The sequence below is a fragment of the Pezoporus occidentalis genome, unplaced genomic scaffold, assembly GCF_034315485.1.
Source record: "Pezoporus occidentalis ecotype Australia unplaced genomic scaffold, CSIRO_AGI_Poc_V1 ctg115, whole genome shotgun sequence".
NCBI lineage: Eukaryota > Metazoa > Chordata > Aves > Psittaciformes > Psittacidae > Pezoporus > Pezoporus occidentalis.
The window spans coordinates 952,798-969,656 of NW_026912940.1; the positions used below are offsets into that span (position 1 = coordinate 952,798).

The window sequence follows — 16,859 nt, forward strand, 5'->3', positions numbered from 1 at the left end:
TTGAAAATCATACTGGCACCTTTCTGTGCTGTAATGGGCCAATTACTTGTGCAGAAAAGAGCAGCAGAAAACTAGAATTATAATAAGTACAGTATGAGCTGAAGACACTGCATTACAATTACATGCCTTTCTTTCAAAATAAATACACAAAAAATCTATAACCTATTTCAAGATGCACATTTCACTCAGTATGGGAAGTCCTGCTGTATGCACTTACCATCCACACCATGAAGTATGAGAACACGGCGATCCACAGAGTAGATAAGATGAATGTCACCATAAAACACCTCTCCCAGCGTGGTTTGCTGCAGTTTGGAATGGTGCAAAAGAGCACGAATATCAACGGCCATGTCACAATCCATTTAACTTTGTTCATTTTTCCATCTGCAGGACAAAGAAAGAACCAGTTTAGCTTTCCCATCATTATCCCACACCCAGTTACATATCTCTGAACACAGCAGATGATCCCGGAAGGATGTTTACAACTGTACATGTCAGCTCATTTTCCAGTATATCTTTCATCTGTACTTGGTCTTGTCACTCTTAGACAAGCTCTGCATGCACATTCAGAATCTTACTGTTAAGCCCGCCAAGGTCTACGTAAATCCATGAAAGAATTACAATGATTTAAAAGCATTAAAAAAATATTTAAAAGCACTGGATGATTTGAAACCCAAAATTAACAGTCAGGTTTGTTGCTCCTTTAAATACCCATATTAATATTAGTTCAACAACAACAATAACCCAACAAAACCCTCACAACAACAATAAACCAAAACTTAACTCCCTCCCCCCACAAAGGCAACAAAACCCCCCACCTCCCTCACCTTTTAAAAAGGAAGATAGAAATCTTATCATGAAAATAACCTGTATCTTTTGTGCAACAACAGAAAACACTTTCACAGAAAACAGAAGCATAGACCCAGCCTATGAATACAACAAACTTGTTTTACATGCCTCACTCTGATCACTTGTGCAGAACTTTAAACTGGTACTTAGGAGATCTATACTTGCTAAGTCTCTCCAATTGCATATAGCCCTACTTTGAGATGGTCTCTTATCCTCTATGAAAGGAAATGAAAGATATGACTTCCTTCATAAATCAACCAGTGAGAAATATCAGAGAACTGTCATTACTGAAGACAAGTACACTCCTCACTTTAAAAAAAAAAAAGAAAGTAATGTTGTAAATGTGCAGATAAATCTCAATACATAAAAGAGAACTATTTTATAATTGGGCCATAAATAAGCAGTGCACTTACATTTATATGCTTCATCAGGTATCCTGCAAGTAGGATAACAAATTTGTCAGGCTAAACCAGAGTATCACAGCCAACAGCATGGTGGTTTTTGTTTGGAGTTTTTTTATGTTGTTTAAGAATTATGCTAGTAAGGATTTCCACTGATAATGATGTGCATGCGATTAATAAAATATGCCATTTTGAATAAAATGTTGATCTCATTGAAGAAAATTATCAGGTGCATCTTCCAGTGAAGTTATTTAGCTAAAGGGCAGGTAATAATCAGTGACAGCTCCTACCAGTTTCAACAGGAATTTTCTTTCAGCAGAGATACTGGGATTTAGGATTTGGTTAACAAAAGGTTTTGTCAGTGAATTTGATTGAAATCTGTCCTCTGGACCAGTGTGCACCAGATGCAATGAAATAAAATATTAAACATTTAAAAATTAGTAATATTTTTGTGATTTATGAAGCTCCTTACTAGTCTAATATAAGTTGGTGAGTCTAAATGCAAGTCTTTATCATTCACTTCGGTATGCTAGTACTAAATTGTCTTGCTTAAGCTATGTATCAGCTTCTTGAGATTTCCTTATGAATTATAAGATGCCATCAACTCACCAGGAAATCTTAGCCTAAATTTGGCTCTTTATTCCCATTTACATTGTGGCTGTGGAACTTCTAACACAGAAAACTGTTGAAGTCTCTTTGGGTCAATTCTAATTCTAGGATTTGACATGTCACTGGGGATCTCTTACAGATTTTACAGGGAAGTCCTTTTATCCCTCTGGTTACATATACTGCTATACATACTCTTAAAACGGTTATCTTTCATACTTTCTGTTCAGAAAATGACATTTCTTAGCTCACATCTCACTTTGGTTCTGTTAACAAGGCTATAAATGTCCTATGGCAATTTATACACCCTCCTGTTTAATTTGTTACAGTTTGGATCATTAAGAGACTCCTAGCTAGTTAATTTGTACTCTTTGTCTACCCAAGTTGTTAAACTTGGTTCATAGTCAAACAAGTCAGCATGACCTAGGCTAGTAATTTCCTCAGTGTGCAATTCCAAATACAGGGTGGGTGTGTGACTGTTTGACAGGAAGAAATTATGGATCTGATTCTGATCTGATGAGGGTGTAATCTGACTTCTGTGCTGCTACAGATGGGAGATTCGATTCCATTTCTCTTTTCCATAACATGAATAAACATGCTGGGGAATATGTCTCTTGTCAAGCATCCTGTCTAGTGCCCTGAATTACTTAAACAAATGTTTAACTGTGAGAATTCGCAGTGCCTCACCACTAGCATTGCTTGCTCATTTCCAGGAAAATCAAAGTATTAGTGGAGGAGGGCTTGCCTTTCCCTTATCTCTGCTCAGTTTGAATGGATGTTGTCAGATTATAATTCCTGTCTCTATTAGTGGTGATACTAACATACACACTATGTCATGAATTAGAACCAGTTTTTACAGCTAGATTTGCGGAGTGACATTTTCATTTGCTACATGGCAGCCAGGCTTGAGACTTCAGGTAACAACTGTAATTCTGGGGTTTGCTGGATTAAGAGAGAAGCTGCCTGACCAATGAAACCACCATGAAATTAGCCAATGAACCACCATGGCCAAAACAGCCTGCTTGGCACACTTTACATTGGCTTCTATTTTGTGTCAGGGTTTGCTAGCTTTTACAAACTAACTTTTAATAAAGTCTTAAGTACATCTGGCCTTAGCTCTGCCTCAGGCCATTTTCTTCAGCTCCCACTTGTGCAGCATTCAGTGCTGAAGAAGCCTACCCTTCTGCTGTACCTTGCTAGTTCTGTAACAATTTAGTAAGTTTAGCAGCAACCTCAACAAAGGGAGGAAACAGATGACTTCATTCATTTCACCTGCCTTAGATGAATGTACAAACAATAGACACCTTGAGAGTTTTATTATTTTTCCTTTTTTTTTTGTCTTTTGAAACTATTTGTGTTGCTGTCGTTTTGGTTTTGACCACCCACTCTAAAATAACCATTAAAATGATTTAGCAACAAATTCATTAAATTGGAATATGCTTTTAGTTCATGACAAATTATTTTATGGTTGTTGCTCAGCTCCCTAGTACATCTGCAAGGAAGAAAATTATCATCCTCATTAAGGCTATTATCCAATAAATAGCTGTTCTGCAAAAACAAACAGTCCCATTACAAGACTTTAGCTTAGTTGTTTTAATAGCAGTGTCAGCCACTCCTGTGAGCCCTGGGTCTGAAAGCTCCTGCAGCAAACACACATAGCTGAGGAAAGGTATATTTTATTTGTTGTACCCCCCATAACAATAATGAAAGAACACTGCTTTATTACAGAAAGCAATGTGGGTCTATATTCTGTTCACCCTGCTGTAAAACAGAAAGATAAGGGGTTTTGCATGAAATTGTTCCACTTTAGCAATCTATTTTTCTGTTTTGCCAGGTATTTGTTAGCCAAGCATGCCAAGCATTTCAAAGAGGTATCATTACAGGAAAGCCCAATTACAGTATTTCTGTATGCAGAAATGAAGCAGCAGCCCTACAACAAGGAACCCTTTGCTAATCCCCAATACATTTCTGGGCTTGTCATCTTTCCAGATGTTATGCTCACAATAATTACTTTCACATACAAATAGTGTCCTGGTGAACAGAGTCAACAACAGACACCAGGCCATGGAAAGGAAACAAGTATTTCTTTAAGGCACCAAAGAAAGTAACTTTGACAGGAAAAACAATCACTGCCCTTTTTGCAACATTCACACAGAGTTGAGAGGAGCTCAGTATGAAAGTATGAAACTAAGAAACTAAATTTATGTTTTCGTTCAGATCAGGAGCATACCCTTGAAGTAAAACTGATTGTCCCCATTAACTGTATTTTCATTTGCAATTTACTGTATTTCAGTATGCAAAACGGAGCAGCCTTGCTTGTATCACACCAATGAGATTCCCTTGGTATAAAGCTGAACCAGAAGCGCAAACTTAGAAGTGCTCCAGATAATGAGCATTTAGGACATGGGGCCAAGCTAGTGCTAGTCTAAAACAGACCTTCCAAATGCATGGACTGCATATACAGCCTACATGTCCTAGTCAGTAAGTGTCGTGGTTTAAGCGCAGTCAATAACCTACGCAGCCCACTCACTCACTCCCCCACTTTCTCCCTGCCCCGCTCCCGGAGGAACAGGGAGGAGAATCGGAAGCATGTAAATCCCACGGGTTGAGATAAGAACAGTCCAGTAACTAAGGTATAACACAAACCACTACTGCTACCACCAATAATAATAATAATAAAGGAAATAACAAGGGAAGAGAATACAATACCACCTGTCGATACCCAGCCCAACCAAGCAGTGATATAGCCCTTCCAGGTAACTCTCGGTTACATCCTGGGCATGACGTGCTGTGGCATGGAATACCTCTTTGGCTAGTTTGGGTTGGGTGTCCTGTCTCTGCTTCCTCCTGGCTTCCCCTCCTCCCTGGCAGAGCATGAGGCTCACAAAGTCCTTGGTCAGATTAAAATATTTGAGCGGTAACTAAGAACACCGGTGTTATCAGCGTTGTTCCCAGGCTGAAAGTCAAAAACACAGCACTGCACCAGCTACTAAAAAGGAGAAAAAAAAAGACTGCTACTGCTGAACCCAGGACAGTAAGCTGCATAGAAAACACTTTTTGTGAGTTCAGACAGACTACAACTATGCTGGTCAGGAGTCAGACCCAAGTTACTGCAGTTAAATTTGACAGCTTTTCCATTTAGCTTTCCTTTCCTTTCCCGACACTCCCTTAAAGACAACCTCTCCACACATTAGCTACTTCAGAACATGCCTAAATCTTCTCACATGAAAAAAAACATCTCCTTACATGAAACAATTAGTAGCTGACTGATCTAAAAAAACTAACGTTCCTGAAAAGCATGAATCTAATTAGCACACAGGGTTTTCATTACTGTACTGCTATGAATTCATACAAATCTCTAAGGTAACTTGAAAAATAGGAAAGTTTTTCTCTAATTTAAGTCCATCTGCAAAATGAGAAGGACTTCCTGGAGTTCACTGTTGATTTCTATTTTTCTTGGTTTTTTTTTTACTTTTGACAATGGTAAACTTTGAAGAAAAATTAGGCATACCCAGGCTGGCCTAGGAAGATCACTGCTGCTGCAGATTTTTTTTGTGCTCCACCTTATAATTTTTAATTTCCTTTCTTGTATTTTTAAATCTCTCACCATTTTGCATTTAAAAACAGAACCACACCAAACCCAAAACAGAACAAATCCACAAAAAAAAAACCACAAACAAGAAAACAAAACAAACAAAAAAAAAACAAACAAAAAACCCAAGCCTCCTGTTTTTCTCCCAGTGAAAAATTATTTTTTTAAATCACCTGTCCCCTTGGTCCTAATGAGGCTCTATATTTACAAACATGTATTTACACCCACATATGATTACCAATATTAATTCAAATTTCAACCTGAAAATGTGTAACAGTAACATAAAAGCCTCCACACTGGGAACTCTGTAATAACCCAGACAGCAAGTAAATTTCTGATAGAAAGTGCTGCTGTTTGTCAGAGTGGAGACTGACTAGAAAACGTATGTACATTAGCCAATCTGAAAGCCTAATTTCTGAGCATGTGTAGTATCCAAAACACAACAGAGGAATATAGGTTTTTGTTCCAAGTATGGGACTCAACATAGAAACAACCAAAATAAGTAGAAGTAGAACAAATAAGATTAACTGTGAATTTTCCATTAGAATTATTTTCCATTTCCAGTGCCTTTGTTGCAAAACGTAAAAATTATGCAAAAATGGTATCAATTTGCTGTTAGGAAAATTAACATAGCAGCTGCCCCTCTACTTCCTGAAAAATACTTACTGACTTCAGCTCTGCAGCTTTCCTTAGGAACTGTGGAGGCAAGAGATTCTCTTGTGTTACCACACTAGAGACAGGCTACACAGGGTGTAAAGGGTTATCCAAGATGGGCCAACCTTTGTCAGCCTTCCAATTGGCAGCTGACATTAAAACATTTTTATTGCAATTCTCCTGCAACAGAGCTTTGAAAACAATTCTTGTTTTCTGTGGAAAACACCGATATTTTGCTTCTCATCCTCATCCAAACCAGACTATTTTCCAACCTACTGACACTTTTCTTGGAAGTTCAATTTTCCAGAATGCAAGATCCAAATTCTAGACCCTGAGATCCATCCAAAACAACTTAGACGTCTATTTTCAGCCTGAACCTTTACCACACTTTGCATATTTGGATTCATGCCAATAATTTTCTTTTAAAGACACATTTTTGGTACAGCAGGAACTGGTCCAGAAAAAATAATTTGCTCCACTATGCAGATAAACCTTTTCTCTCAGAGCTATTATAGGTTTAGGACACAACAATATTCAACAAAAATAAAATGTAACTGAGCAGAGGTACTCCCCATATATTATTTGACTTGGTTGGATTTTGGCATGGTTTATTTTGTATGTTTTAACCTTGTGGTCTACTTTATCTTTTTTTTTTTTTTTTTTTTTAAGGGAGAACTGGGATTTCTAGACTTCCTCGTGTCCCTCCTTGTTCTTTCAGAATGAAGAGATGAATTACTGAATTAAATCTTCTGAAATAAAATTCTAATACACCACTATACAGGCAGTGGCAAGAGGAAAACTCCTCCAAAAAAGCATTTTGGAATACTGCAGTTAGGTCCTGTTCTGAACTACTTTCTTGGATGAACTTCCCTCTTGCAACATCAAAAAAGTTATGGAAACTAGCTCTCTTCCTAATTCAGCCACCCAAGTGATGTTCTGAAACTCTGGCAAAAGTACCATAAAGCAGGCCAAAAAGAGTCTGAAGAACAACTATGAGGAACAAAACCTCACAATAAATCTTACGTCAAATACATTAGAGGCAGGAAGTCTGCTGGGTCCACTAGTGATCAGAATATAAAGGAGCTCTGGCAGAAAACAGGGCCATTGCAGAGAAACTAGAACTCTCTGCATTAGTGTTTGCAGAGACAGAAACTGTAGAGGATTCAACATGGAACATTTTTCTGTCTCTAGCTCAGCCTTGAAGACAAACAACTGCATAGGGGATATAACAAGAAGCTATAGCATCCTGAGTGGTCAAGTGAGGTGCATGGGGTTTGCTTTGTTCACTGTGTTTTCCAATAAAAGACATCAAATGAAGGTAGTAGGAGCCAGGTTCAAAGCAAGTAAAAGGAGACAGCTCTTCACACAAACATGAAACAAATTCCCAAAGGATGCTGTGGGTGTTAGATTTTCCAAATATTCAACAAGAATTAGGTTAAGGAAGAAGAACTACTTTAAGGATTTTTAAATACTGACATTATGTCCAGTCCAGCAAATTTCTTGAGCTGAAAATAGCTGAAGACCAGCTTGTCCTGTCTCATTTTCCCCTGGCTTCTTCATCAGTCATAGCTGGAGTCAGAATATTGGGCAAGACATTTGATTTGACTAAGCACAAACATTTTTATGTTTTTAGTAAATACTGTCAATTCCTTTTTGTTTCCATCCTACATGTTGTCTTTGTATTTTTTATCCATTAAAAAATGGGCATTACTGCTAATCTCCTTTATTGCCATCTCATTTTAGCTCTGGGAATTCTTATTCATATTTTAGCTACCACCATCATGACTTATATAAAGCATCTATGGCCTGATACTGTAAGAGAGGGAGTTCTTCATTTCCATGAAACCCGCAGGAGCTGAGAACAATGACTATTTTAAAGGCTCTTGAACACGTGACAGTAAATGGAATTTAAACATCCAGTAAGAAGAGCTGCACAGAAGTGCTTTCCTGAGTTTGGGCTCTAAAAGACTACTGAGCTATGGAAGGGCTTTTACACATCATGGCGTTTGCCAGCATATGCCTGCTCACTTTCATGCTGTTTTATTCTGATCTGTTTTTTTTTTTAAGTTTAAGCTCTGTTTCCAAAAAACTGTAGAGTAATTGAATTGTAAAGCATCAAATAAGCCTTTCTCTTGGAAGATAATAATCATAGCCTAAAGGTTAGGTCAAGGAAGAAATTCCTCTTTTAAAGGGTATGTTTCTTACCACACAGAAACCAAAGGCAAAGGCTGGTTTGTATGATTCTGTATGTAGTTTCCATAAAAACCATGTGTTGTCTCCCGTTTCAAGATGGGCCAGAACCACACCCTGGAGGTGAATCTCTCTGGATGGCTGACATATGGGATCTAGGTTGGATGGTGTAGTTTAAGACTGTTTTCATGCAACAATTTTATCTTCTATTTCTGTGTGCTAAATCCCTACATTTACTGCTGAGCACTGCTGTTGATAGATGATAAAAGAAAACAATAAGCAAAACATACAGATGGCAAATGATTGCTGGGAATCATTCAGAGATGATGCAGTGCTTTAAACTTCACTTACATTTATTTCTGTTTCAGAAAAAATTCATTCCTGCAAAAGGGTCTAGAATATGCAATTTGGAGGCAAGTCGAACCCCAAAGTAGGCTAAAAAAAAAAATAAAAATAAAGGTTACTACAGGACAGCACAAAAAAAAGGTCTGGACCAATTCATAGCCATTTCTCTTGCAGCTCTTAAAATACTGTAGTGAGTTTTCTACCTCACCCACTGCAAGCAGTTGACTTGGAAAGTCATATCGGAAAGTGAAAGCCTATTCTTTGTAGAACTCTGTATAGTACTGAAAGAATAAACGAACTTCTGATCTTTAGAAAATGTATGTGCCTTATTCCTGGCCTGAAAATATACCAAAAGAAAACAGAGGGGATTCTGGGAAAATGTCTGCAACACTTTTCCCCTAAAGCCAGTTTTAAATGTCAGGTTTTTTTTAGGCTACTGATCGTGCCACAGTACTTAAACAACAAGACATGATGCTGGTTCTTTGCATTTTCTCCAAAGTTATTGAAGTGGTACTTCCGAAAGCAAAAAATAAAAGAATTCTCCCTCAGAATACATGAGTTGAGCAACGAGAATCCAACCAGTAGATAATCATCTCCAGACAACAGAGGTACCTGAATATAATTATGAGGATTTTAAACAACCACATTACCACTTTTACACAACTTGTTGAGTTCATGTTGAACTTTTGTTCCATTCCAGTATGAACTGTATCATCACTGGTTCCAATTTGGACAGTTACACCTCAATTATCCTTCAGGACTTTCTCAAAAATGCAGAAAAAACACATTTAAAAAAGGCCAATGGACTACCTAATAACTCCTTCATTTGTCCAAAGCATTTTGCCCATTGTGAATATCACACACTTCGGAAGCTCTACTCTGAAATCTATTTCTCATTCACCAAGAAGTTGTCTGAGTCTTGAAAAAAAACCAAGTATGGTCTCCAGATAATGTTTGACACATGTTAAGATTTCTGTACTGTCCTGGAATGTAAGAAAAAAATATATGATTGCACTGCCCTAATTAAAACTTGAATCCAAAAACTTGTTAAAACCAACTCAGTTAAAAAAAAAAATCTTTGCCAACATGTGCACAGCATTTTTAAGATGGCTTGAGCAGAAGTTTTTGGCTTTTAGAAGATGTTTGTTACTGTTACTGTTATTATCATCAACATGTTCATGTGCACAGGAATACTGCTGTCTTGCATCCATCTATGTCACCATAAAATAAAAACATTTTTTTCATTATTACATATATTATCAGGAGCCCATCTAATGTAATGGGTCTATCTTCAGTGAATCAGTTCATTTCCGTTCTTCACCCCCCATGAAAGTCCATAACTGCCGACTGCAAGAAGCTCCTGTAAAAGCACAGTAACACATGAAAGCATGACTTTATCTAGTCTTTGAATAGTATGCTTTTATGTTTGTTCAGTCACCAACATCTCTTCTAAAAGGACAGAAACTGAAGTAATGAGATTTCAAAGAAATTTGAACTATATACAACATGGAAAATTATTCCTTTTCACTGCATGCGATATTCATTTATGCCAAACAACATTTCTGTTAGTAGTAACTGTGTGACAGACAACCACTAACTACGTGTCTGTAGGGGGGATCTAATCTCGGCTGTCTAATCTCCAAAGCATTTGGAGGAGAGTCAACCTGCAATGTGTTAAGGGCACCAACATAATAAGGTTGGTTATATATAGCCCTTCACACCACAGAGTTTCCCAAAAAATTTCAGAAGGTGAATATTATTACCTATTGCTAGTCTAAGAATTCTAAACACTGTCAAAGATATTAAACACTCTTTCTCTCCCTAAACCTTTCTTCTTTTTCATCCAAGAAGCCTCCCCTACAGTCACTAAATCAAGTTATTATATATTTGTACACCTAGCCTCCGGCCTAGCAATCTCCAGAAGGTCATTATTAACTGTTGACTTCAAAATTACTAACAGTGCAGTGCTCAATGGGTTGGTCCAACATGTTTTTTAATATAAACCTGCCTTACCTGCTCTCCCTTTGCCTCTGGCAAGCCACCACTTCTACTGTTACTGTGCACAATAGCTGGAAAACCCTTTCCTAATAATGGCTTTTAGCCATGTAGCCTCCAGTTCAGTTCTACTGTCATCAAATCCAGCGTTCGGAGAGTTAAATCAATCCCCCTCCTCCTCTCCGCCCGCATACGTCATCTTTTCTTACAACCCAGTGTTTGGCATTTTAATTATCTTCTGCTTCCTTACTATAAACAGCTGTAAAGTAAGCCTTACCTGGCAATGAAAAGGGAGATAGATTGTCCTGTTCATTTTCCTCCTCTTGGTTCACCACAGGGATGTTCCCGTTTTCAATATTCTCATGTCTCCTATTCTGAAGTGGTTTGCTTGAGCCATTGGCAGACTGGATTAACCGCTGACGCTGCACAGTGTCAAACACAAAACTGCCATAGTTTGGAAAATAGTGACTTTGTTAAATCTGGGTTTTGCTGTCTGTCCAGCTCCAGTCACGTGAGCTGTGATGCTTCTCCTTCCGAGCAGCAACAAACAAATCTGTCTGTGGCCTACCTGTCTTCATCAGGCCAGTGTTGACCACCCACCTCAGAATTACTGGCAGAAGTTTTTTAGGCCGTGATGGAGAAAGTTGTGATATCCATCCTTCCAACACCATGTTTTAATGAGCATGGTTATTCTGAAATGCTTCTCACTCAACAGTTCTCACTCAAATTAGCAAACAGCACTATGGCTTGGCTTGGCTTCACGAGCGAAGTTTTGGGAAGGGCTTTAACCACGCCTACTACAAGCACGATGACCAAGGGCATGTGGGATATGCAAATCTGGTTGGAAAAGGGTGCTTAGGCAATCAGGGAGTGTCCAACCAGGACTGTCATCTCCTGAGTAATCTCAAGCTACTACTGGTAACACTCAAGACATTCCCGCACTATTAGAGTTGGTTTAGGAATGACTCATTACCCAGGATCTCTCCTGCTCAGATCCAACTGTCCTCCCTCCTTCTCATCCCCATTCGTTTAGGTTAATATATAGGTCTTACTAATAATTCCAAGAGCAGCCCTGTTGCCCTTGTCTGAGCATACACTTTCATGAAGCTCTTAACTATCCCCAGAGATTTGTGGAAGACTGCTACAGTTTCAATAAACAGTACAACAATTACAGGGACAGGTTTAAGTGTCTGTATATTTTCCCAATAATACACTGGAGAACGTGAAATGGGAGAGTAATTTCCTACTTTTATTTAAAAAATGTATTTTTAGTTTGTCAGATGAAATAATGCAGGGTTGAAAAGCATTCTCTTTTTCATGACAAATTGTTGTAGCTTCCTAAAAGTGTTCTGAAATGCCTTGAAAAATAAAGTTAGTGCACAACATATAAAAAAATCTGAATCTAGTATTAACACACTGTAGTTTATTTAAAAATAGAGAAAACTCATATCTGAATACTTTGCAACACTTTGGCAGTGAGAATAGGTAAGAACATACATCCAAATGGTCTGGTTTAAAGATGTTGAACTAGGAAGTATCAGTGCACATATCCATTAAAAAAGGATTTTTTGCTGACCAGTGAATTGCCTTCAAAGCAGCGCTTTTACAGAGCCAAAGGCTGCTACATGCCCTTTCTGATCTTTTGCTCTTGACTGTATGCCACCAAGCTGACTTCCTAATAAACATTTCACTGGTTTGCTGTTAAACTGGACTTTTGTTATAAATATATTAGCGCTGCTTTCTTTCACTGGGCTATTCTCAATGCTGGAAAGACATATAAACTGTGTTAAGACATGCAAATTCCAGAAACTTCCTAAAGCTTGTATTTCCTAAACTGCTGAAATTATTTTATATGTGACAGTAAAAACCTCTCATATTTGACATTGTAGGGAGCAAAGGATAAATTCCTGCTTTCATAGAAGGTTGGAAGGTCAAAAAATTTCACCCCAGCTTTTCATACATGCTCAGGACAGTGTCACAGGGCCAGTCCTGTCACTTAAACTGCAGGATATGAAACAAGCAATAACAGTAAAGGTGGTGACAGTACACCAAGTTAGAGTTAGAGATAACTGAAACTGTCTAGCGCAAATTCCCCTCATAAAAATATTTTGGTTCATTTTAATTTTGAGCTGAAGACTACAGATAAGACCAAGAAGGTAGGCAAATACCTGACGTGATCCTGAGGTGCTGCTAATAAAAGAGCAGTTCTTAAGAGATTTTTGCGTGTCCATTATTCCTGTCTTAGCCTGACAGCTTTTGTAATGATCAAACCCAGTTCTTTTGCTGCAGATAAACCACAAATGTGTTCACATACAGACACACAAATGTGGAAATAAACATCTTCTGGATGGGAAATAAGAAAGTCCCTTCTTGGTGACTGCCTTCCCATTAAGACAGGCAGCGTTGCCAATTAGGAATCCATCTTCAAATTTGCTGTGACACAGTTGTTAGAGAAAGACATAACTCTAGCCCATCCCTAGGAACATGGGAGAATCAAAATAACTATAAACACGGCTGTTTAGCAACTCCTTTGCTCATAGCAACTAATTCTTTTCTTAAAGAACCTACCTCATTAATGATAAGACGGCTTGCCATCCGCATTCTGGTGCGTGGTCCAAATTTATTTGTAATCATAATCCGTAATCCAGCTTCAGGGAACCGATATTTGGGGGGACTGGAACAGATGATCTCATCCACCATCACAACACTGTTTTTGCCATATTGCTGCATCCCCTTCACTAATGGTCACAATGGACAAAGTTAGTTGTGAATTGATCTTACCATGCTTCCCATCACCCAAAGTCATTCTGTTTAGACTCAAAGGGAGTAATATTCAGTATCTCTAACATGACCAGATTTGAAACAATGAAAAAAACCCAATTGTCAAGAACAAATGTATTAAGTAAGCCTTTGTTAATATAAAGGAACTTGTACAAAGGTTACAAGTTTTGTTCTACTGTGTTAAGAACACAGAGAAACAAACTTATATTGCGAATCAACACAAGTACAGGTAAGGACTTTCAGAGTTTAAAAACAAGCCAACATTCTCACAAATGCGACAGACTACACACAGCAAGAAGAGCAAGGCTCAGCAGACAGGAGGCATACCCATGTGGTGTTAGAAAGCAGTGTAGGAAATATGCATATGACTTTAATAAATATTAATTACTACATGGAAAAAAAACAACCAAAGTTCTTTGATGCTTGTTTTCTGTTTGCTAAGCTTCGCCCCCCCAACTCCCCTTTTGTGTTAAGTTACTTACATTAAGAAGAAGAAGAGAATTTAGGAGGTAGAAGTGCAAGATAATTATTAGTGCATGGTTCCAGTCAGGAAGCAAAGGAAATCTAAGAAAACATTCAACTCAAAGGAATTAAAATGGACCTATTCTAAACACACAGAAATCTATATTGTTAGTTTTTTGCATTCTTACAGTGTTGAATTATTTTTGTTTTTCAGGAAGAAGACTGGATCCATGCATGCAAGTAAATCATATCATGCAATAAAGGCTCTGCTGTCTCCAGCATTTTCTAACATTTGGAGTTGAAAAAGTATATCCTTTCATTATCATTCAACAAGAAAAATCAAACCTATAAATCACCAGTAGACAGCTATAGATTTTACCCTTTGGCACTGGAGTGTCTTCCTTTGTTTCACTACAATGAATTTTCAATGAGTACACTGGAGTCACCTGAAGTGTCATAAAGAGATCTTTGGTTTCATAAAGAAATATGTCCTACTCAAAAAATCCACTCTGTGGTTTTGTCTTACAGGAGAATAGAACTAGTAGTAATTTTGCCTTTGGTAAACATAAAGGAGCAGCTATCCTCCCTCCACCCCAATATCTAAAACAAATTAACCTTGCTGAGTACTATAGCTGATGATGCAAATAAGCAGCACATCCATTCCAATGACTCTTAAGAGCGTAGCAGAATATCTGTGAAGGAATATATAGCCAGACAATCTTCCTAGGAACCAGTCCTCATAGAAGAGGTCCTCAACCACAGTAGCTTAACATTTGCTTTAGTCTGACAGCAATCCTGGTAAGGCAAAAAAGACCAGGTATCTTTTCAACAGTTTAATCAGATTAACTGCTCTCAAATGAGTTTCTCCAGCGAAGTCTCAAAATGCTTCTTTATCTTACAGTATCATGAAAAAACATCAAAGCACTGCAGTTACTCTGGAATTATTTCTTACAGCACTAAGGAGACAGTGACCAAATATACTGCGCTTTGATGAAATACCAAGATAAAAAAAATAAACAACCACACCTCAGCAGTGCTGTAGAATACATCACTATAAAAAAAAAAAAAAACAAAAAAAACCCCAGAACAGCTGGTTTGAGTTAATGCAGCACATTGCTCTTTTCACAACAGTTCTCCCGTCTCACTCCCTATGCCCATAAACATACATACCTTGGCCCTATATGGTACAAACAGGCTCCACCTAAAAATCACGAAAGTAGTTTTCACAAATGTGAGAGAGAAAAGCCTTTTTGGCTTCTCCTTTGTGATAGTCCTTAGAAAAATACCTTCTGAGAACAGCTTTTCCTTTCAACAAACTACCTAAACTTCCTGCTCACCATGAAGTGTCATCACTAACAACCCTGTCCCTGTCAAAATCAACAGAAAACTTCTTGCTGACTTAGAGCTGACTCCTGATCAGGCCCTCAGAAACCCACTTTTTTCAGGAGCTGCTGGGTTGAGGCAGGAATCGAACCATGCCACCTGGTGGAAATCTGGGTCAACACAATAAAAGCCATGGGCAGTGAGCCACATGCTTGTACTTCTAAAATAGGAGTGTTATTTATAAAGTATAAACATTTTGCCTTTACCTGTGTGTATAGAACTCGCCCTTGAAACTGAATTTATCCTATGGTAAAAAGCTCTCCTTTTTCTTCTCAAACTTGAGTAATGGAAGCTATTATATAGTACCACTGGATGCTCTTGAAAATAGTAAAACTTAGGAGCACAGAAGAGAGCTGTGCAGCATGTAAACCCCCCTTTTATCTGCACCTTGAGCAACTGACTAAGCATTCTTGGTAGGAACAAAGCTCCTCACCCAAATCAAATGACCATTTTTTGGGAAGTAATCACTTTTGTCCTGTGAAAATCAGACTAAGATTAAACCTACACCTTGGTGAAATCATGGGAGGCTTTTTGGCGGACCCCAAAACTTGCTATCCACTGATTGGAGGTAAGGCAGACACCAGCTGTAGTCTCCTCAGGGCTACTAGCAGTGCTCCTGTTTCTGAAAGCTGCTGCTGGGAAGGTGCAGCTCAGCTTGTGAAGCCAGCCAAGTGTCAATTAACCCAACAAATACCTTAGAAATAAAACTCACTAACATCTGTGTTCTTTCACTGAATCACCCTTACCCTGTATCCCCACTTGAATACGTAACTACTGCCCTAGGAGGCATCCTCTGAATCTCATATGTAAATATCTCCACATCCAAAGACTTGACTGTATCATAGTCAACATTCACAGCAACTCATTGCAAAATGAGATTAAAGTATTTCAAAGATTTCTTTCAGTGTTGCAGCTCATCACTGGAGACAAAAAGGAAGCAAAACTGCCACCGTGCAAAGCAGCTTGTTTTCAGAATATAGATATAAAACAATAAATTGATTGGGCTTTGGGTTTTCTTTTTCCATCTGGCAATCTGACTGCTGAATTATCATATTAACCCAATGAAAATTCCTGCTTCTGACTGAATAGTAACACTGTTTAGATACACATTAAAGAAATAAAAAGGGCACCTTGTGAACTACTCTTTTTCAAAGTCCTGTCTGCTCAGCCTTACCTTTCCATAGTAATGGAATGGATGGGTCATCACAACTATAGGCATAATATTTATTACCATCTTCAAGCTCATTGTTGACTGTGTCACCATTTCCAACATTCTTGCTTTTAATGCTGAAGAAATTTTGCATCCTCACATTGTATCTGAAAGTGCAAATGAAAAAGGTCTGAAAAAGTTGGATTGTTGAATATCCTTGTCCAACTTCTAAGCATCTGAGAACAACTTATGCAAGCAAGCAGTAAAGCCTAGATGCACATTCTCAGCAGGAAGACCAAGGACAGAACCACACAAAAAGAATGATGGTTAATTAAGACCTAAAGGGCCTACACAGGAGAAAAGCACTTACTTCATGATAAGTATGTAGAATGAATACATAATGATGAGTACAAGGCTTTCCCACCTCAGAGAGACAAAAAAAAAAAAAAGT

At 38.1% G+C, this 16,859-nt stretch overlaps 1 protein-coding gene across 3 annotated transcripts in view; it reads right to left on the reverse strand.

Annotated features, from left to right (window-relative positions):
* The window catches only part of SLC24A4 (solute carrier family 24 member 4), a 93,513-nt gene that overhangs the window by 12,412 nt on the left and 64,242 nt on the right, over positions 1-16,859 (reverse strand). For 2 of the 3 annotated variants that reach the window (XM_062637971.1, XM_062637989.1), the window contains exons 9-13: positions 16,779-16,832; positions 16,433-16,575; positions 13,201-13,370; positions 10,910-11,054; positions 218-384 (exon numbers count right to left, since the gene is read on the reverse strand). In XM_062637971.1, coding sequence (XP_062493955.1) covers positions 218-384; positions 10,910-11,054; positions 13,201-13,370; positions 16,433-16,575; positions 16,779-16,832 — 679 coding nt within the window. The remainder of the gene's footprint in view (positions 1-217; positions 385-10,909; positions 11,055-13,200; positions 13,371-16,432; positions 16,576-16,778; positions 16,833-16,859) is intronic. The other variant, XM_062637981.1, reaches the window with a different exon arrangement.